The sequence below is a fragment of the Manacus vitellinus genome, unplaced genomic scaffold (genome assembly GCF_001715985.3).
Source record: "Manacus vitellinus isolate BGI_N305 unplaced genomic scaffold, ASM171598v3 scaffold_21_pilon, whole genome shotgun sequence".
NCBI classification, from domain to species: Eukaryota; Metazoa; Chordata; class Aves; order Passeriformes; family Pipridae; genus Manacus; species Manacus vitellinus.
The window spans coordinates 3,657,660-3,679,556 of NW_021939546.1; the positions used below are offsets into that span (position 1 = coordinate 3,657,660).

The 21,897-nt window shown below is 46.1% G+C and overlaps 1 protein-coding gene across 1 annotated transcript in view; it reads left to right on the top strand.

The window, feature by feature from the left end:
* Positions 1 to 19,649: 19,649 nt before the first annotated feature.
* The window catches only part of NEGR1 (neuronal growth regulator 1), a 117,793-nt gene continuing 115,545 nt past the window's right edge, over positions 19,650 to 21,897 (top strand). The window contains exons 1-2 of the mRNA XM_029959735.1: positions 19,650 to 19,660; positions 21,656 to 21,888. Coding sequence (XP_029815595.1) covers positions 19,650 to 19,660; positions 21,656 to 21,888 — 244 coding nt within the window. The remainder of the gene's footprint in view (positions 19,661 to 21,655; positions 21,889 to 21,897) is intronic.

Genomic DNA, 21,897 nt, shown 5'->3' on the forward strand with positions numbered 1-21,897 from the left:
TGTGGTTGAATCAAAATTACAGGAAGTCTTCAGAATTTGGCATTCCATAGCGTTTTCCATCTGAATTGCCAGTTCATGAAAAGTTTAATGAGCAACGTACCTAACAACATAAACCGAATTAAAAGCACGCAGGGAGTAATTGTGCCTCAAACCTCTCTCACGTCAGCTGTACAATAGTTGCTAATTTTGATGATGTTTGGCATGAGAAAATAATAATAAAATGTAGTTTTGCCTGTAGCTCTCTGTTATAGCCATTTTGGAGAGGAATTATTGAAAATACAGCTAAGAAGAAACATGAGAGGAAATACTAATAATATCCATAGATCCGAACTTTGCCTCCTTTCCTGGGCTACCTCTCCTGAATCAGGAGGATTTTTCTCTAGTTTCCTGATCCCTAACCAAGAGAGAAGTCATCCATGTGCATATGACCAGTCTGGGCTGTAGGGGCACATTTCAAGGCCAGGGTGTGGGAATGGTGCAGCACCTTCCTGCCTGTCAGGGGTTCAGGAGGTCCTGGGACCTCTTGAGCCTCCCTGAGAAGCACCCACTCCACCGCAGGGCAGGGTCACTGTGGGCTCCTGTCCTGACCCCTTCTCTTTAATTCTCACTTTGTAGAGCGAGACATTGGCCATTTGGCTTGCACTGGAGCCACGTCTGGGCCAAGTTTGGGAAGGCTTGGATGATCCTTGTGGGTGCCTTCCAACTCAGGAGATTCTATGAGTCTACGAAGATGACTCCTCCATATCCAGTGGAATAAAGGGCAACCATAAAATAAATCCTTCATGACACCAATTTCTTCAACTCTGTGGGAATTTTTAGTCCCGCAGAATCACAAAGTGTTACTTAGTGAGACCAATGTGGGCACTTTGTCATGGACAGGCAAATATAGTGAAAATAACCAAAAAATGAGAAAGCTCAACAGTCCGCTCCAGTCCTGGTGGCTCTCCCTGCCATTCTTTGCTTTCTCTATCTTATCTACTTCTCTGCCAGGCTTGGCATGTCCCCAGCATGTGTTTGCAGCTTCTCTGCCCACCTTTCCTCCATTTCACTCAAGTTCCCCTCTCCCTCATGTCTGATTTTCTCTTCCCAAGCTCTTTTTTTACTTGTCTGTTCTACTTTCTCATTAAGCTTGTCTTGGCTCTCTGCAGACTGACCCGTGTTTGGCTGGCAGGGTACATTTCACTGGCTGCTTCTCATCTCCTCCAAGTACAAAAATATTGATATTTACAGAGCTTGTTGTAAAAATCGATATTGCAGGAGGCAGAGCAGAACGGCTGCTGTGTGTGATCTGGTCCTGTCAGACTCCACCACAGAGAGGGCTCCAGGAAATTGGGAGGAGTGATTACGAGTTTGGTCTGAGAGCACTGGGGTAGAATGATGCCATTTCTTGTCTTGCTTGTGAAAAGATACATTTATTATGAAAATAACCCAATCTATCAGCATCATTTCTGGCTCATGAGGGAGCACTGGCGAACGTCACCTTCCGTTCAAATTCCCCAATGTATATTTCTTTGAAATCATGGAAAGGCTGAGAGAATTGGGATTGTTCAACTTGGAGAAGAGAAGGCTCTCTGAGGTGACTTTATTGCAGCCTTCCAGTGCCTAAAGGGCCTCCAGGAGAATGGAGAGGGACTCTGGGGCTTGGAGCAATGGAATGGAAGTCCATGGAAGATGTCCCTGCCCATGGAATGAGATGGACTTTAAGGTCCCTCCCAGCCCAAACCATTCTGGGATTTTGTGATTCTAGGATATCAGATGTCTGGTGTTCACACAGGACACCAACAGTGGGTGAGCTCAGAGTCCCGGCAGCAGGAGTTCTATAAACCTGTTCCTGACTGCAGAGATGGGGATTTCTCCACTGTGTTTTAACAAAAGGCTTTAGAACAGGAGCTGAGAATATATGTGGACAACGATTCATCTATTTTTCATCCCTATGGGAAAAGATTAATTACTGAGGAAACAGGCTTTTTTCCCCATTTGTATCCTAGAATTTAGAGGGGGAGCAAGAGCCTGGGCTCTGAGCAAATCCTCAGTAATTACCAGTACCACAGTATGTGTAAAATTCAACCTTCATAATTTTGCTAAATAATTCCATATTTCTGCATTTGAAGCTGCCTTAGGGAAGCTTGAACTAAGACATCATTTTTTCCTTAATTCTTCTGAAATATCTCTATTCAGGGGTAGGAGCTTCTTGCTCATCTGAGTTACTTCATGAAAATGAGATGAAAGTGCTCCAGCCACACTTCCCAGCCTGCATTATGCAAATATGATTTATATAGAACCATTCCCTTAGGAATCAAATCTTTCAAGTCCTTAAAGTAATAGAAACTTTTTCAGCACTTCACTTTTCCAGCCATGCCATCACCTGGTGGTTGAATTTTGTCAGTGCAGGAGCCTCTCAGATATTCTCCTAATTCCCTTGATTAGTCTCTATAAAATTTGTTTGCAACTGTCAAATACTTGCTGCAAACTCTCAAAGCACTTCAACACCTGTTAAATATTCACTAGTATGTGCTCCCTTATTCCCTAGGGAGCCTCCACAACTGGGATTTTTAAATCCTGAAGCACTTTGGATGTCTAAATTCTGATTCATTTCTCTATACCCGAGGGGTGCACTCAGCAGTGGCAGGTTGCTGTCAAGGAGCAACGGGTTTGGTGCTTCAAAGCAAGATTTGTGCTGTCCTTAGCCAGACTTCCAAAAGGAAGTGGTGACAGCAAGGCCTGACGAGCTTGGAAGTGCTGCAGGAACCACCAACTCCATCCAGAAATGCCAGGGTAGGGCAGGCCAGAGTGGGATGAGCTCCCACACAGCACAGGGGTTTTGTTTGGAGCACTGACAGAGGCAGCGGCTCTTCCATTTGGAGCATTGGGAGCAGCTGCCTGAGGAGTTGGGTGGGTCTCAACCAAGGAGCTGCCAAACCTTGTGGGACCAGGGACTTGCTTTCAAAACCAGTTTAAATTGTGAACTGGCAGAGCTCTCCACAGAAAACTCCTGGAAGTGGAGAATCCATTACCCCCTTTGCCTTGATAGGGCATTTAATTTGTGAGCGAGGCAGTAAGAGTTGCTTTAGCAGAAATGAGAGACAGGAGGGAATAAAGTTGTATGACAGCTCAGGTGAAGGACTTTGACATTTGTGAGGTTTTATGCAGAGGAAGGTTTTTTTATGTGCTGGTGCTCCTTGAGAATTTGGGGAATTGCATTTTTAATTATTTGTCAAGGGCAGCCAAAATCTTGGAAATGTATTATCTTATGTTTTATAGGTTGCAATTGAAATAAATAAATGGGGCTGAGAGCTCAAATGACTCTGCACAGTGTGCAACAGCACTTAAACTGCTTTGGAGCATTGGAAGGATGGAATATATTCCAGCAACATATTTAACAATGGGACAGCTCATCTGGAGCCATGTAGCCAATTCTGTTTGCCTACCCTAAGCTATAATTAAGATTGACAAAGTTATCCATAGAAGGAGAATAAATATTGTAGGAATTTTAGAGATGTTGACACATGACTAAAGAACTGCAAGAAATTAAATTTCTGGACAGAAAATATGAACATAATTAAGCAAGGTTACTTGAGAAAATGTAGGGAATATTAGTGAGGGAATACTTGGGCTGGGAGCTTGACAGCTGATTTAGTGCCATTTTCACAGAGTCACAGACTGGTTGGGATTGGAAGGGACCTTAAAGCTTATCCAGTCCCTCACTCTGTTATGGGCAGGAACACATTCCATTATCCCAGGCTGCTCCAAGCCCCATCCAACCTGGCCTTGGTCACTTCCAGGGATGGGGCAGCCACAGCTTCTCTGGGCAACCTGTGCCATGGCCTCCTCACCCTCACAAGGAGAATTTTTTCCCAGTATTCCATCTAACCCTGCCCTGGTAGTGGGAAGCCATTCCCCCTTGCCCTGTCCCTCCAGGCCCTTGTCCAAAGTCCCTTTCCACCTTTCCTGTAGGCTCCCTTCAGGTCCTGGAGGCCACAATTAGGTCACCTCAAAGCTTCTCTTCTCCTTTCTCCTCAAAGGGGCCTTTGTTGTGCTGGTTCAGAGCCCCCAGTGCAGATTCCAGTAGTGGCAATAATGCAGCTGGTGTCATCTGGGATGGGAGCGCAGAGAGACAAGTGCTGTGAGCAGGTTGTGGAAGGGCTGGATTTTTTTCTTGGCTCCTTTCAAAGAGAAAGAACATTTTTTGGTCAGAAATACAACTCTTATAGACATGGCTATTGTAAATCCCGCAGCTGTTTGGGGCTGCCCACCTCTCTGGCAGGTTCTGGCAGCTCTGTGTGTGTCAGGGCATGTCCCAGTGCCCGTTGTCCATCCCCCTGGCACTGCAGCCCTGCAGGGCCCTGAGGGACTGTGGTGCTATAAGGTTCTCCAGCTGCAGCAATTCCAGTCTCTGCTCCTCCTGACACTCTCTCAGCACTGCAACATATTCTTTATTAACTATTATTTTCTGCATTAGCCCCCTCTGCAGCCATGCTGGGTGTTTCCCACCCCTCTGTGCAGCTATTCCCAGGTGGACACAGGTGGGACGATACTCAGCCCTTAAGCAGCAGCCAGCACTGATCAGATGGATGGGAGATGTACTCCCATATAACTCCAGTTTTCCTCTTCCCCATCTGCTACTTGTACCTGCAACTCATCTGCTGCTTTTTTCCCTTGAACACAGCCAGATCATGGACTAAATCTTTCATTGCTCTTCTCCTCAGGGCTCTCTACCTACATCCTATTTTAAGATCTCTTTTCAGCTCTCTCTGGCAATTAACATGTGATATTGCAGAAAAACCCGTGCAGCAAAATTATTAGGTCATTTCCCTGAGACGTCCATTCTGGATAAATGTGTAATCAGGCATCTGTGGTGGTACAGGAAGTCGTGTTTCCATCACTCTCCAGTGCGTCGATGGACATCAACACCCCAACAGAATCTGTATTAAAGATACACAAAATAATGAAGTCCAGTTTTTCCCTGCACACAAACCCAGGGCCATCACAAGAGTTAATTGGAGCTGAGTGTGTGCAGCACTGAAAAGCTGGGCCGTAATTTTTTACAATGCTCTGCAAATATGTAATTTATGGGCAATTATGTGCATAAATTCTGGATCTTCTACGAACAAAACCAGCAAAGGCCAAACACTATTAAAAATTATGTGGATCCAATACTCTCTCTTTCCATGAGTGATTCCATCCCTTGGAATTGAGAATGGAACTCTGCCTGATCAGCCCCAGCCACTGGAGTCCCACAATATGTGTCAGTTTACTGTCAGCATCCCACCAACACCCACACCTTCCTCCCTTCCAGCACATGGATTTGGAGGGGTTGTTGGGCTGATAGGGACAGTGGGAAGATAGATTTTGTATATGGTAGAAATAAGTGGGTCTGGTCCATTTTCTTGGTATTTTCTTATTCTTTTAGAAATGAAATGTTCCACAGTTTGGGTTTGACTGCCTGCAGTTGTCAGTCTTGCAGGAGTTTGAACATAATTGTGGCAGCTTCTAAAGCTTCAGCTTTTTAAACAGAGGTGGCAGGTGGGCTGGGGGAGCTTGGAGCTCAGCACAGGCAAACTCACCCTGTTTGGGAAAAAAAGGGATGATTTTCCCCAGGGAATGGTGCAGTGCCATGCCCAGCACAGCCTCTGTCTCTGGTTTACATCTCCCTGGGTGCCCTGACACCCGTCAGCTCTGGGGCAGTGTCAGAGACCTCTCCCCACTTGCTACTCTGATCCTTCACTCCTGCTAAGCCAGTAAATTCCAGCTAATTATCCCTCCCATGCTATAAATCAGAGTAAATGACTGATCTTGCCTCTTTGGCTTGCAAAGGAAGTTGTATTTTACAATGTGTGATGAAGAGGGGATTTTAAGATAGGGAAAAGCGGTGACTGCTTGTGTGTGTTCTCTCTGGGAATGGTTTTTATTTTAGAGTTGCAGACACTGCTTAGGAGGACAAGCTGATTAATCTCAGTTGTACATGGCTCTCACAGATTAATAACCTTGCTCTGATTTGTTCTATTTATGGGGAGGTTCAAATGCTTGGGTTTTTTTAAATACTGAAATATGTATAGCAAATGTTTCCCAGCCATCCCAGCCCAGCTCCTGAATTGACTATATTCCACCTGTTCTTGGAATAATTGCTTAAAACCGGTTATTGATTGCTGGTGCTCTCAGCAGCAGTTCCACTCACAGTGCCAGGGCACAGGGAGACGTGCTATTGCCGGCAGGAATCCATCTGTTTTCCCTGTTTTTTTATTTTATGGCCAGAGTAAGGTCTTTGACCTCCTTCGTATAGAAAAGTAAAGCATTATTACTGGCACAGGTTTCCCAGAAAAGCTGTGGCTGCCCCATCCCTGGAAGTGTCCAAGACCAGGTTGGATGGTGCTTGGAGCAACCTGGGATAGTGGAAAGTATCCCTGCCCACGGCAGGGGGATGGAATGGGACGAGCTTTAAGCTCAACTCAAACCATTCCCTGATTCTGTGATAATATATTGCTTATAAAATCTTTGTTCCTATTCGGTTCCAGTCAAAGCAAAATCATGAGCTGATGCAAGGCTGGTAGAGGTTGAATTGTGATATGGGAATAATGTTGGTGCTTCTCCTACAGCCATGTGTGCCCCAGGACACAAATTCCTCAATGGCTCTGTCTCAGTGTTCCTGTCTCATCTCTCCCGGCTCTGCCTGAATGAAACCAAGAAAAAAAAGGAGACCCAGAAATCTAAAAACGGCTCAAAGCGGGTGAGCAGCTGGAACACCGCTAAGCTCCTGGCAAGAGCATTTGGAGTATTTGTCTGGGAGGGAGCAGGAAAGGTGGATTAGCAATCCTGGGGAACGGAGTAGGTTTTAATGAAGTCACTCTTTGCAAATGTCACGATGAGGTTCCACCTGCAGTTTCAATTATTTCTGCTTAAAACATGGTCAGGTTTGGGGTTGGTTTGTTTGATTTCTCATCTCTCCCAGCACTCTAGATTCAGCTTCCCTCTGGGAATCAGTGGAATTCTTCCAGTTCCATTTACTAAAGGGAACAGGACCTGGTTCTGTGCTTGGCAGGGCTGGGACGCCCTGGCACTGAGCAAAACTGAGGGTGCAGCCCAGCTCTGCCTGCTAAGGGAATTGGAGAGGGAAGCATATTTTTCCATTAATTTAAATAAACACTGATAAATAGCTAGGTCTGGACATGTGGGATGAATAATTAAACAAGATGATGTTGCTGTACAATTCTTTTCAGAGCAATATTCTCATTTCTCCTCCGAGATGTTCCAGCTCAGCAGGAACAGAGCAGGTCAGGGGGGCTGGAATACAGCAGGGACAGGAGGTGAGAGGAGAGCAGGAATAGAGCAGAGTGGGGGATTAGAGGCCAGCAGGAAGAGGAGGTGAGAGGCCAGCAGGAACACAGGTTGGAGGACAGTAGGAACAGTGATAGGAGCCATCAGGGACAGGGGGTAGAGAACAGCAGGGACAGAGCAGGGTGGGGGGTTAGAGGCCAGCAAGCTTTGCAAACACAAAATCCCGATTACCAACTGCCTTCCCTTCCAGCCTGACCTGGTTTTGCTGGCTGCTCCCTCGCTGACAGTCAGTGTGCACAGCACAGCGTGTGGCTGCTGAGCCGCTCAGGGCCGCAAGGCTGGAGCAGGGCGATAATTCCCCGTGGGATTTCCCTAGGGAAAGCATTGAGTGATGCTGGTGGTGGGGAGGGAAGGCACAGCCTGGGGCATCAAACACACCCCGTCACTACCCTTGTGAGTGTTCAGTAAGTGCTTCCCCATCTTCCACAAGATATTCCTGTACTTGGCTGTATGTGGTTTTAGCCTTAATTTAAACACCTTTCTGGGCAGGGGTATGAGTCACTCTGTTTCTATATAATGGTTTTATAGTGATGGATGTACAGAACACACAGTGACAGAGTTGCAGGGTTAGTTATCACTTTATACACACACACCCCCATAATGATTGGGATTTATAAAGCAGTGACACAGCAACATAGAGCAGATCATTTTGTGTTGTTTGGCATCACGCTGTCTGGAGTGGAGTGGGTAAAACCGGAGGTGCAATTATCCAGCCATCCGTTCTGATTATTTATTGTGGATTTTCCCTGTACAATCCAAGCACATCCCAATACTGGGGAATGCAAATGCTCACATCACCTGGGGACCAGCTCTCATCCTCCATGGGAGAAAAATGCCCGGTGGGATTATAAACACTTTCAATACTATTCATTTAGCTATTTATACAATAAATATGTGCTCATTCATTCTCTGGCCAACAATTGTTTTAGTTGTCAAAACTGCAGAGTAAAACATTGTTACTGGCACAGGTTGCCCAGAGCAGCTGTGGCTGCCCCATCCCTGGAAGTGTCCAAGGCGAGGTTGGACAGGGCTTGGAGCAACCTGGGATAGTGGAAGATGTCCTTGCCCATGGCAGGGGGTGGAACGAGATGAGCCTTAAGGTCCCTCCCAATCCAAACCATTCTGTGATTTAATCTAAAATCATACAAAGTTGTGGATATTCTCCCTAAGTATGAATTTTAATGTATGTTGTGTGTTTTCCAGTGTGATTCCAGTGCATTATTCCCACCCGTTGTTACCAAACTCAGCTTCTTAATACACCTCATACAGAGGTAATCAATAATTGATAGAGTTTATAAAACTCTATCAATTTGTTCTGATGGGAAATTGTTAACTTTCAAAGATGTGCTTCTATCTTTCCTTTTCTTTTACAAGTAAAATGAACAGCCAACGTATTTTGGACACAAATAAGGAGGCTGGATATGTTTTCTTCAAAGGGAAACCATAAAGGGAAAAGAAAAAAAGAATTCCCACTAGTTGTTACTATTAAAAAGCTGTTTATAGGTGATATGTTAAAGGAAATGTCTGCAGAGCAGTTCCCTGGTGCACATGGGTTATGCAAATGTTGTCAGGTTACATCAAACTGTGCCTTGGAGCAGTCGAGGAAGGGAAGTCTCTGGGAGGAGACTCAAGAGGCTCAGATGGATTTCCCAGGAATTATAAAAATAGTTACACACAGGCAGTCAATGGAAGTTTGTTTGGGCAGTCAGTGGGTGTTGGGCAGTCAGTGAGTGTTTATTGGGCAGTCAATGGGTGTTTGTTGGGAGGTCAGTGAGGGTTTGTGTAGGTGCTCAGTGAGGGTTTGTGTATGTGGTCAGTCACTGACTGACTGGGAAGGTAATCAGTAAAAGTTTGGGCAATCAGTGAAAGTTTGTTTGGGCAGTCAGGGAATGTTTACTTGGGAAAGCAATCAGTCAGTATTTGTTTGGATAGTCAGTCAGGGAGTGTTTGTTTGGGTTGTTTTGGGTTGTTTATCCTTCCTCTCAGCTGGTTTCTCCCAAAAACCTCTGCTGAGAAATGCCATTTTTGTCACCCAACAACAGATACATTTAATTCCAGAGGGAATTGAAATTCCCCAAGTTCCCTTTTCCACAAAAGGCTGGACCAAGTGACCTCTTGAGATTCCTGCCAGTGTGGGCTGTTGTGTGGTTTATGAAGTGATTTAAGCTGGTCCAGGACTGTCTGTGCTGTAAGACACAGGCACCACCGACCCCAGGACCTGACCCTGCATGTTGGCATTGGGCACTGACTGCTCAGATGGGGTTTCACTCTCTGTAGCCGAGGTTGTTGTGGATCTGGGGTGAAATCCTGTCTTGCTGAAGTGTTCCATGAGCTGTGCACTCTTCTCCTAAGGCACAGCTCGTTTTCTGGCTGCACCAGCCCTGTCCAAGCAGCGTGAGAAGTTCTGGCAGGGGAAGGATGGCACCAGCCTCCCGTGACCCCTCTTCCGTGCTGCACTGGTGGGGTGCCCTGAGGGGCTGCTTCACACCCAGAGATCTCCCCCCAGGGAGATGTGCAATAGTATTATTAATAATGTATTAATATGGAGCAAACAGCTGTGGGGTTCATCCAAAAATCTGGCTGGTGCTGGCAAACACAACCTGAGCCATCTGTGCCAAGTCCCTGTATTTACATCATCCATCCACAACCAGCTCTTCATCCTGTAAATCGAGAGATCATTGTGATTCTGCTGAATGATTCATTATAGCAGAGGACTGCAGCACAATTAAATTTGCCTTCTTTTATTATTTATCCCTAATATTCCAAATAGTGGTATATCAACAAAGTAAATGTTCCAGAAGATAAACACATGATAAATGAATCAGCCCTGGTAGAAGTGAGACGAATCGAGTCATTTAGTCACTCGTTTGGGTGGAGAATTCTATTTCCTAGAAGCCTTTGGTATGTTGAAATTTTGTTTTCGTTCCACAGAGGGATGAAGATTGTTTCTGAAATATTTTGACAAAAATGGAATTGTTGAAATGGCCTTGTCTGCCAGCAGCACTTTCTGAAATACATTATTATATACTGCCTGCTTTGGGGGACACTTCTGTGGAATCTGTTCTGCCTGACAAAGAGCAAAGATCTGTCGTAGATCATTCTGGGTCTCGAGCAGGAACTAAATCTGGGTCTGAGGTAATGGTAGAAACTTCAAGGAAATGGGATGCTTCTCATGATCTGCCTTTTGGCTTGTTTTCATTGTGTTGGAAAAACAGCAGAACTGGTCACACACCTCACACTGCTGGGCTGAGGAACTACTGCAAGGAAATGTGGTATTTGTAAAAAACACCAACATGGGTAACAGAATTCCAGAATGTTTTCATTTTGCTTTTTTTATATACATTTTAACATAATTTCTCAATTTAAAAAAGCAAGAGAGTACTCAAATTCTTTCAAATGCAGCAATGCTAACCCATGGCACTGACCTGCTGCCCTGGTGGGTCCAAGTCAGCAGCTCCAGGACTAGATATTCCCCCAGAGGGTGGTTGGGCACTGAACAGGCTCCCCAGGGCAGTGGTCACAGCACCAAGGCTGGCAGAGCTCAAGGAGTGCTTGGACAACGCTCTCAGGGACCGGGTGGGATTGTTGGGGTGTCCTGGGCAGGGCCAGGAGTTGGACTCATGATCCTTGTGGGTCTCTTCCAACTCAGGACATTCCATGATTCTGTGTCTGAAGGGAAATCACACTGACATCAGCCTGTGCAGAGCCCTCAGTGACCCTGGTGACATCAGTGTCCCAGGACAGAGGGGGGCCCGGGGGGTCTGAGCGGTGCAGCCTGTGCTCGGGCCCAGCCCTGGCCCCCCATCCTTGCTGCCCCTTGACTGAGGAGTGTTTGCTTTGTGCTCCCCAGTCAAAAATCATTTTTAGTTGATTTTCACCTTTTCAACATCTGGGGCTCAGAGCAATCGCTTTTCATGGAACACTTCTACAGGGAGCAGGAGGCTGCACCTGGATGGCCTCTGGTGCCATCACTGAGAACACTCATCACACCAGCAAGGGCAGGTCTGGCCGTTCTCCATCGGTGCTGTCATCCCCAGTGGTTACTGGTTTGTGCTGGGTGGCTGTGGGGGGAGAGGAGCACCCCAAAACAGGGCTCATGGAGCTCCCACAGTGCTGTCAGTACCACCTTTGCTCCTCTGCCATCAGTCCTCCTACCCTGGGGAGGAAGGAGACGTCCCAGGGGGATATTGCTAGGTTTTGTTGGCAAATAAAAGCATTTCCTGATAGTGAGCATTGCAGAGAAGGACAGGATTTAAAATTACAGTTTGAACAGAGTTTTGCTGGGTTTGCCCCCAAATCCAGCATAGCCCTTCCCTAGCACTGCCCAGGGCAGGGTCATGGCAGGGCTGGACAGCCTTGGGTGGACCTGCTGGGATGCTTTTCCATGAGAAACCATGCAGAAGTTCGGATTTCTGTTGAGAAGGCTCCAGCAGCACATCCTTTGTGCTGGCACACCAGTGTGTGACACCCATTGATGCAGGAGTTTGGGTGGAGTTTTTACTCTTTTGGTTTGTTTTCCCCCAGCTTTGAAGCCTTTCTGCACCAGAGACTGGTGAAGCTGCAGGCTGAGGATGGGGCTGTGTTGGTCAGACATGTGGGTACCTCTGTGGCCCATTATTTATTTATAAATGAGCTGTCTCTGCTATAAAAAGCTTTGCAATAGCCCAATAATAAATGCATTCATCACCACATCTGCTGTAATCACTGCAGCTCCTGAGCTGTTATTTGACTCTCATTAGCTGCAACTCCCATTCACCTATAATTTATGAGAAGCATACAATTATGTGTTATCACTACTTCAAGTGATTACTACACTGTATGTTTTTAAGATAATGGCATGGAACACTCGGTGATGAATTACACCTCTCCAGGTAGTTCTGCTTCTGTCATTAACTCTATTATTTTACTTAAACCAACCTGGGGGGCAGGGTTACCTGCCCAGGGAAGAGTCCCAGGTCAATGCTGATCCCATAAAGGACATGGCACAGCATGTAGTTATCTCCCACCCTGTGTCCTCCCCACTCACAGTGTAGATATTATTATGAGGAAATTGTAAACCCCAACCTGTTTTCACTTGGAACAGGTTTTTTTCATTAAGCTTTGATAGGGAAAAAAGCCTTATCAGGGAGAAAATGTGAAAGAGCAGGAATATTGAGAAATTCCTGGAGCTCAGGGGGCAGCAGCCTCTGTCACTGCATTGCCTGGAGGAGGAGGTGGTGAAGGTTCTTTCTCTCCCAGTGTTTTGTCCTGGTTTCTTTCCATCATGTCCTGTGTCTCATCTGCAGCCAGGTGCGTCCCTGGCAGCTACGGAGCAGGAAATCTGAGTGGTCCTGGTTAATGAACTCTACACCAGTTCTCTAGAGGGGTGGAGGTGGTAGAGGAGCAGAGCAGGGAGGTTAATTATGCTAATTACTCATGCAAACTCAGGTAGCACATTGCCCCATTTGTTTCAGGCAGTTTGCCAGATAAAAAGCTCATCCTGTTGTCTGCTCCTTTTGGAAAAGTCCATGGATCAGCAAATATTTATAGAATTATCCTGTGTTTTCCCTAAACTTGCAGACCTCCGTTCTGAGCTGCTGTTTCACAAAGGAGTGTAATGGGCAGCTGAGAGTCTTGTGGAATCGAGGGTAGTTAGTGTGGAAGAATGTCTTTATTTAGAGGAGGGGATTACGAGTTAGTGCATTGATATGGTGTTAAATCAGCTATGGTGTTAAATGAGTTCTTTGATGTAAACACTGGGCAAGATGTCCCAGGCATGTCCTGTCTGTTCAGCTTGAAAGGGAGGGAGGTCCTGTTGCATCCTTAGCCCCTTGGCTCTCAGAGCCAGGGAAGGTTTAGGTTGGATATTAAGGAAAATTTCTTCACAGAAAAGGTTCTCCAGCCCTGGCACAGGCTGCCCAGGGCAGTGGTGGAGTCCCCATCCCTGGAAGCGTTCAAAAAACCTGTGTCTGTGGCACTTGAGAACATGGGTTAGTGGTGAACATAGCTGTGGTGCTGGTTTGAGTGTTGTACTTGATGGTCCTTGAGGTTTTTTCCAGATTCAATGATTCTGTGAGTAGATTGCTCTTTGCCTGAAGATGCCTTGGAGCAGAGGCTGTGACGGGACAAGGTGAGGCTGGAAGCCTGGTCATGTTCTCACAAGGTGCTGGTAAGAACAAAGAAGGTTCTCCTGGAGGAATCCTCTCTGGGTGGCTTTCCAATGCCACAGCAGCAGCACAGGGACTGGTCTCCTGTGGCATCTTGATGATCTTGGAAGTCTTCTCCAACCTTAATGATTCCATGTTTCTATGATCTTCTTCCTGATGCTTGGCAGGAGCCAGGCTTTGGAGCCTCGCCATCCTCCATAGGGGAGATGCTGCATCTTTTGAACCTGATGAGAAAACTTACTCTAAAAAGAGATTTGGTACCAATTACGGTTCTTGGTGATTAAAAAGCAGAAGGACATGGAGCAGAGAACAAAGGAACCAGGCTCGTCTGTACTGGGAACACCTCAGTGTTTGATCAGAGCTCTGCCCACTACTGACAGGGAAAGAGAGAGAAAAATGGAAACATTGGGTCTTGCAAGAAGGAAAACTGAGACCAGGGTGGGAGGAAGGAGGAAGGGTTTGGTGCCAGGCATGTGCAGGGGTGGTGGGAGCAGGTACTGGGGTGCATACGGTGGGGTGATGGGGCCAGGACAGGCACAGAGGTGGCAGGACAAGGGGGCTCAGAGGGGACCAAAGCAGAGCCCATGGTGTTTTCAGGACTTCAAAATTCAGGGATATTTGCTCTCAGCCAGTGCCTGCATGGACGGAGAGCTCTGAAATCCATACTGGATCCATTAGTGCCACTTCTCCTTAATACCCACTCGCCTGGTGCCATTTCAGACATGCAGAAGAGCAGAATTCCCAGTGGGTTTCATATTTCTGGAAGCAGGAGAGGGCAAGTGGAGCTGGAAAAGTGTACACTCGTAAAGAAACTTCTCCCCATCTCAGTCAAGTGCTGCCACCATCCTCTAAGCAGAAGGCATTTTAAAGGGAGATCTGAGGACTTGGGCATACAGTGGGAATTCCAGGCAAAGCAAAGCTAATTATTGATTTTTGGTCTGTTTTGGCTGCTGTTAGACAGAGCTTGGGGTTCTGCTTTTACGCTCTGCTGTAGAACATCAGCTTGTCTTCCCCATTTCACATAACTCCTTTTTTCCAGCCTTTCCAGAGAGTGCCTGTGTGGGTTTTGGATTTCAGTCCCACTCAGGAGGGAACAGTCTCCCTCTCTCCCTCTGCAAGAAAATGTGGCATTTGCATATCACCAATAAATAGTGTTACTTCTTGGGGAGGAAAAACCCCATCTTCCTAAGACTTAAGATTTTGAAACTCTTTAGTCCCACGTCTCTCACCTTCCATTCTTCCTGGAGTGACTCCTCTGCCATGTTCAATACTTCTTCACTTCAGGGATTGTTTCATGCCAGTGGCTGCAGCCAAGCACTGGTCAAGTCTCCTCCCCAAGTGACCTCCCAGTCCATGTGTCCACTCTTTCAGGCCTGGCAGTGAAGAGCACAGGTTAAATTACCTGAGGAAAAGGTGAGATTGGAGCTGCAGCAGCTTTACACTCTGGATACCCTGAGCTGGGGGTGCAGCTGTGCTGGGGGCACCTTGAGCTTGGGGTGTGGATGCAGCTGGGGCTCAGTGGGCACCAATCCCGACCTCAGCCATCGATGCATCAGCTCCCTGATGGACTGGACTGTTCTGTAAATAAAGTTAAAAACTGTGATGGTAATGAGCAGCTGTGCAGGTTTCTGTGAAGAGTTCCAGGCTTTGACCTACAGCAGACATGGAAAAGCTGATTTTGATCACAGAAGTAAAAGGGTCACAAAAATAAGTGTCTTTAAGCTGAAGGAGGGCAGGGTAAGATTGGAGATTAGGGACAAATGCTTCCCTGTGAGGGTGATGAGGCCCTGGCACAGGTTGCCCAGAGAAGCTGTGGCTGCCTCCTCCGTGGAAGTGTGCATGGCCAGGTTGGGCAGGGCTTGGAGTGACCTGGGATAGTGGAAAGTGTCCCTGCCCATGGCAGAGGGCCTGGATGATCTTTAAGATCCCTCCCAACCCATACCATTTCAGGATTCTGTGATCAACTATAATCACACCTATTTTTAATGTTTAGAGAAATTCCTTTGGCATAACAAACTTCTAAGATAGGATTTGTAAGAATCTGTGGAAAACATGGAGAAACATTTATCAGATGATCCATAAAAAAACTTTTGCAAGGGTTCTTAGCAGATTTCTGGTGTGATTTTCTGGTTCTGGGGCTTGGATGTCTCATTTTATGTTCTGAGCTTGGGGATGTTTTTCTAGGCAGGCCCCAACCCTTGTGTTTCTCTCTTCTCTCACTGCTCAGCTCAAAGACAGTCTCCTTTAAAGCAGAAGGAATTCACTATTTTTCGCACAGATTTTCCATGTTCTGGGGGAAGCAGCTATAACTCAATGCCAAATCCAATTTTGCTGGATAAAAAAAAAAAAAGCTGCTGTAGTAAGCAATAAAACCTCTTCACATCTGCTTTGGTGAACAGTCATCCACTGCAGGGTGATGAAGGGGGCTGCTGCCATCCCTCGTGGGCGTCAGGCAGCTCCTCCAGCACCCAGAGCACCCATTACATAAAACCAGACACGTTTCCAAGTCAAATTCCTCCGGCTTCCAGGAAGAAGAAAGGATTCCAGGATTTGTGTAAATGAGATGGAACTTTTAACCTGAACTGCAATAGCATTGCTGGTTTTAGAGACACAGCCTTCACAGAAATGAGTCATGTTCCCACCTGGAATACATGTTCTGACATTGAGGGGATGTGATTTATGGAGGAGGCATCTCACAGAATGTCACTGGTGTGTCCTCTCAGCCAGAGAGGTATTTTGAAGGATTCTGCAGCTGGGCAGTGCAATGGCTCCTGGTATTTCCTGGCCATTTCCCACAGCTCCTGGTGTTCCTACATCCCACCTAGGGAGGGAGCACCAAATGGAGGCCCCTGGGACTTGTGGGTGAAATGAGAGGGTTGTGTGAGTTGAATTTGCCTACAGATTTATGAGACAGTTTTTAACTTAATTATCCTTTTAGCTTGGCAATCTAGGTCAAGTAAGGAATTGCACAAGGAGTGAATAAAATGGGTGAGGAAAATGGCAGCATTTGGTCCTCTTGAGTGAAAGATTTACAAGGGCTTGGAGGGACAGGACAAGGGAGAATGGCTTCCCGCTGCCAGAGGGCAGGGTTAGATATTGGAATATTGGGAAGAAATTCTTTCCTGTGAGGGTGGGGAGGCCCTGGCACAGGTTACCCAGAGAGGCTGTGGCTGCCCCATCCCTGGAAGTGTCCAAGGCCAGGTTGGACGGGGCTTGGAGCAACCTGGGATAGTGGAAGGTGTCCCTGCCCATGGCAGGGGGTGGAACTGGGTGAGCTTTAGGGTTCTTCCCAACCCAAACCACTCTGGGATTCTAAGATTATTTTTCTGTTAAACACTGCCCAAGCACTATCCAGAAGCACTATCCTTAAACCAGAGGGAATCAAAGGCTATTTGGAGATGGACAAGTGTCCCATATTCCTCTGCTCTATGAAGTGTGGGAAGGCTCCACATGCATTCCCATGCATTGTCCTTCAGGGGCAACCAGCTGGGAGCCCCTGCCTTGGTGCACTGCGAAGGCTTCTGGAGACAGAGCCCATGTGCTGCTTTAATTAAGCAACTGCAAAGAACTGTTTTTTTACAGAGATTAATAGGTCTCTGTTTTAATTATGGGGGAATAATAGACTAGAGAGCTGGGAAAGAGGGAGGTGTAAAAAAAAAAAGCGAATTAAAAACTCGAAGGAAGCTGGGTGAGACTCAATTTTTCTGTACTTACAAATTACAGATCATCCCCATTAATAATGATTGGAAAAATAATAAAGTACCCTCAGCCGTGTATGACAGTTAACATTAAAATCTATTTTTTATGCTTGTTGAGTAGGGAATTTCTGATTACAATCATCAGTTAAAAAATAAATTGTATTTTTTTCCAATCTTCCAAGTTTAAAAATAGAAGAATTCTCTTCTGAGTTCAGCTCTGGTTTCATCAATAGTTTTCCAAACCATGTAAAGGTAAAAAGAGCAAAAATTAGTTTTATTTAATGATTGTTATGCTTACTTTAATTGTGCTAGAGTATAATTATTAACTGCTAAAAATAATTAGTCCTATGCATAGATTTCAAAAATTACTTTGCAGGAAATGCTGTCATGAGTTTAAAAACAAACAGAATTTAAGGAAAGAGAGAAAAGAGGGAAGAGAGGGAAAGGGAGAAAAGAGGGAAAGGGAGAAGAGAGGGAGGGCCACTGATATTTGCTTTTAAATAAATTATTTCCCATAGATTACCAGAGGAAATGTTTTAATCTTGGACTTTATTAAACCTCAGCATTCTTTGGCTTGAGTTGTCTCCCAGTGATAGGCAGTGATGTTCCCCAGGTCCCACAGTCCTGGTCCTGTCGCTCTGGGCCTTCAGTGCTGGGATCCCACAGACTTTGTGTGTGCCTTGGTCTGGGGTCATTATTAATGTATTTATGGCACTCCCAACCAGGAGGTGGAGTTGGGCTCTTGGCTTGAGGCTCAGCCTCATCCCAGGGGATTGCACTGGAAGGCTGCCAGCTCCTCAGAGCTCCCCATGAAATCGAAGCTCTGCTCAGCCTCATGTCTCGTGTTGGCTGAAAACTCATGTTTGAGCTCCCTGAGGGTTTTGGAAGATTAAATGGGCAAATTGTTCCAGAGCACAAACCCAAATTTGAGGGGTTTATTAAATCTTCACTTGGCTATTCCTGTTTTAGGGTTTGTAACACCTTTTACTCAGCTTTCCTGCTGCTCCCTTAAGGAACTAGAGGTTCTCAGGGAGGACTTTGGGCAGCGCTGTGCAGCTGCACTCCAGGCACTGAATGTGGGCATCTCACTGCCCAGGCTGCACAGCAAGGTGCAGTCAGGATCCACACAGCTGGGGGCTCTGAACTCCTCACTGGGTTGCTCTGAAGGGTCCTTGCCTCTTCACAGCTGCCTTTCCTCCCCAGTCCTCACTCATGAGGAGGTTGTCACCAAATGTACTCTGATCCCCCAGTCCAAGGGGCCTGGACACGGACAGTGTGTCTGTACAGCAAGCAGATCATAGAATCCCATAATGGTTTGGGTCAGAAGGGACCATAATCTCATCTCATTCCAACCCCCTGCCATGGGCAGGGACACCTTCCACTAGACCAGGTTGCTCCACGCCCCATCTTCTTGTAGGAGCTGCACCATTGCAGGGTTTCAGTCAGAAGAGCCTATGTATTTCCAGATATCATAGAATTATGGAATATCCTGACTTGGAAGAGACCCACAGGGATAATTCTGTCCAGCTCCTCACCCTGCCCAGGACACCCCAACAATCCCTGTCTCTGAGAGCATTGTCCAAACACTCCTTGAGCTCTGTCAGCCTTGATGCTATGACCACTGCTCTGGGGAGCCTGTTCAGTGCCCAGCTACCCTCGAGGGAAAGAACCTTTTCCTGATATCCAGCTTAGACCTCTCCTGAAACAGGTCCATGCCATGTTCATGTTGGTACACAGAAAATAATACAGAGTTATCATTTCTTATCTGCAGCTTAAAAAATAGCGTAAACCCCAGTGTTCTTAGTTAAAATGAAGCCATTTGTCCAGTGGCGAACCCTGTGAGCAATGAGGAGCACAGAGACAGGCAGATCTTAGGTATGAAGGTGGCTGGGGTATCACAGAGTCCATGTGTGCTGCTCAGATCCCATGGAATTGCCTGGGGTTGGTGTTTTTATTGATCTCAGTGTTTATTCTTTGCAATTGTTCATCCACATCCACATGTCACACAAACCATATGTGAAAGGCTACTCTTTCACAGGAAATTGTAAAGGTATGGAGGTGAAGAGCCAAAGCATCATTTAAAGGGGGCAAATCCTTAATTGTTCTTATTTCTGTTCTGCAGCAGTAACTACAGTGTGGCCTCTGCTGGCCAGGGATTCGCATGGGGGGACGTGGTCTCAGAGCTGCCTGTGGAACAGTTTTAGGGAATAACTGTGTTTTCAGAACTGAAAAGTGATTTGCAAACTGCAAGGGATTAAATTTGTTAGATTAGAAAACATTTCTGAGATGAATCATTTGATTGCCGCTTCCATGGAGTAAATATGCACTTTATCCATCGCATCCCACGTGCATGGTGGGAAAATACAGCACATTGGCTGCTGCTGGATCTGAAAGCCATCCTGTGCAAAACATTCCAAGCCAAATTCTGCAGCATTTCCAAATCACTTCACTCCCACAGCCTGAGGGAACGCGGATGGGGCTTGAGTAAGTGAAGAGAGGAGAGCTTTGGGCTGTTGAAGGAGCCTGTCTGAGGTGAAATATTTAATCTGTTTGCAAAGCACCTTATTTGGAGATAATGTTTAGTTTGAAACAGATGTTCTCACATACCACCACCACATGCTTCATCAGGACCTGGACAATCACGGAATCATAGAAAGACCCGGATTGGAAAGGACCTTACAGATCATCCCATTGCACCCCCTGCCATGGGCAGGGACACCTTCCACCAGCCCAGGTTGTCAGACTTGCTGTAATTGACTGGATCCAGCTCTGCAGAGACAGCAGCAGAAAAGAAACACGATATAGAAAAACATCAGTGAATTAGAGCTTTCTCTGCTTCTCCCCATTCTGCTGTTGATTAGAATCGACTTGAAAATGTTCATAAGACTTTGAAAGTGGCTCCTTGCCTTCTCTGGATGGGACCAGACCCTACAGAATTCCTCCTGCAGGGATTCAGAGGTGTCTGCTGTGCTCTTCAACCTCAAAGTGACACTCACCAGTGACATCCCAATTCTCTGCTATACAAATGGGGATTTTTTATCCCATGTTGTATCTTCTCTTAGAACCCTTTCAGATTTAATGTTGAGATCATTAATTAAATAAATGGTTATTCTTATGATTCATTTCTGAAGAATTTCAGCCTCATGTTTCTAGTTTCTTATTCCTAAAAGGAATGTCATTTTCCCCTTAAACAATACTGCCACATGCTTAAGCCACAAAGTCACCATTTTCCCCCTCCCAGTTTCTATAGTTGTGCTATTTTAATGTTTCATCAAAGAGATGAGCTCCATTGCATTCCTTTCTTCTGCTGGATTTCCTTTATGTGAAAACCTCTTTATCAAATAAAATGTCCCATTAGTCTGTTGCACTTTGTATTACCTTCCTTATTACCTTCCTTCAGCCTTTAAAGTCATTTTAAAGCCTGCATTCCCAATGTGGGCATGATGGTGAGCCTAAAATCTGCCTCATTCATTCTCCATAGTTCCTTAAATCTATGAAAAGAAATACAGATTTCCCAATCCTACAGCATCACTCTCAGATTACTCCTGGATTTGCAGATTCCTGCTTTAAATCCCGAGTCCATCAGGATTTTTCTCTGCCATTACTCCATCTCTGCCTTTTCCCACATGCTGGATGCCACCTTCTTCATGGAAACCTGGAGTACAGTGTGCAGTGGGTGTTGATTCCTCATTAAATATCCTTAACCTTGCTGCAGACTGGCTCAGTCTCTCCATCAGCTCAGGAAATAAAGCTCTTCCCACATGTTCTCCCTGTCCTTTTATCCCGTCCCTTTCCAGCTACTGCTGGGCTTTGCTGGTTTTCAGAGAATCATATCCCAGACTGGTTTGGGTTGGGAGGGACAACAGTTCCACATCCCTGGAATGTTCAAGGCCAGGTTGGATGGGGCTTGGAGCAACCTGGTGTAGTGGAAGGTGTCCCTAACCATGGCAGGGGGTAGAACTGGGTGAACTTTAAGGCTCCTTCAATCCAAACAATTCCCTGATTCTGTGATTCCATGAACTCTCTGAAAAGAGAAAAAAAAATGATTTGGATTCTACAGTGTCCTTATATATTGTGGTGGAATAAATCTCTTGGTTCCTTCACTAAGCAAACAGGAGGTGGTTGTGCCTTAGGAACAGGGCAGTATTTTTCATGGGAGCACATGGTGCTTCTGATCCTCACGGGCCAGGACTGGAGGAGAAAGGGCTGATCCAGCCCAGTCAGAAATAACTGAGACTTTCTTGCTACTGCTCCACTAACCTTTCCCAGCAGGAAAACCAGAAAGAAAGAACAGAAAAATATGTGTGTGTTTATTGTGTTGTAAGATGGGCTTTTGGATTTAGGATGGTTTTGAATTTACAATCGATCCATAGTTTGAGGTTCAACTCTGATATTTGTGTTCAGTCTAAAAATCAATAGCGGTGCATGGGACTTTACAGCTCCTACATTTTCATCCTGATGGTTTCACTTTTTTCCCAGGTGTTACTTGGAAGATGGAGCCTCTAAAGGTGCCTGGCTGAACCGGTCGAGCATTATCTTTGCTGGCAGCGACAAGTGGTCGGTGGATCCCCGGGTTTCCATCGCCACAGCCAACAGGAGGGAGTACAGCCTGCAGATCCAGGACGTGGATGTGACCGACGATGGGCCCTACACTTGCTCCGTGCAGACCCAGCACACCCCCAGGACCATGCAGGTGCACCTAACTGTGCAAGGTATGTGTG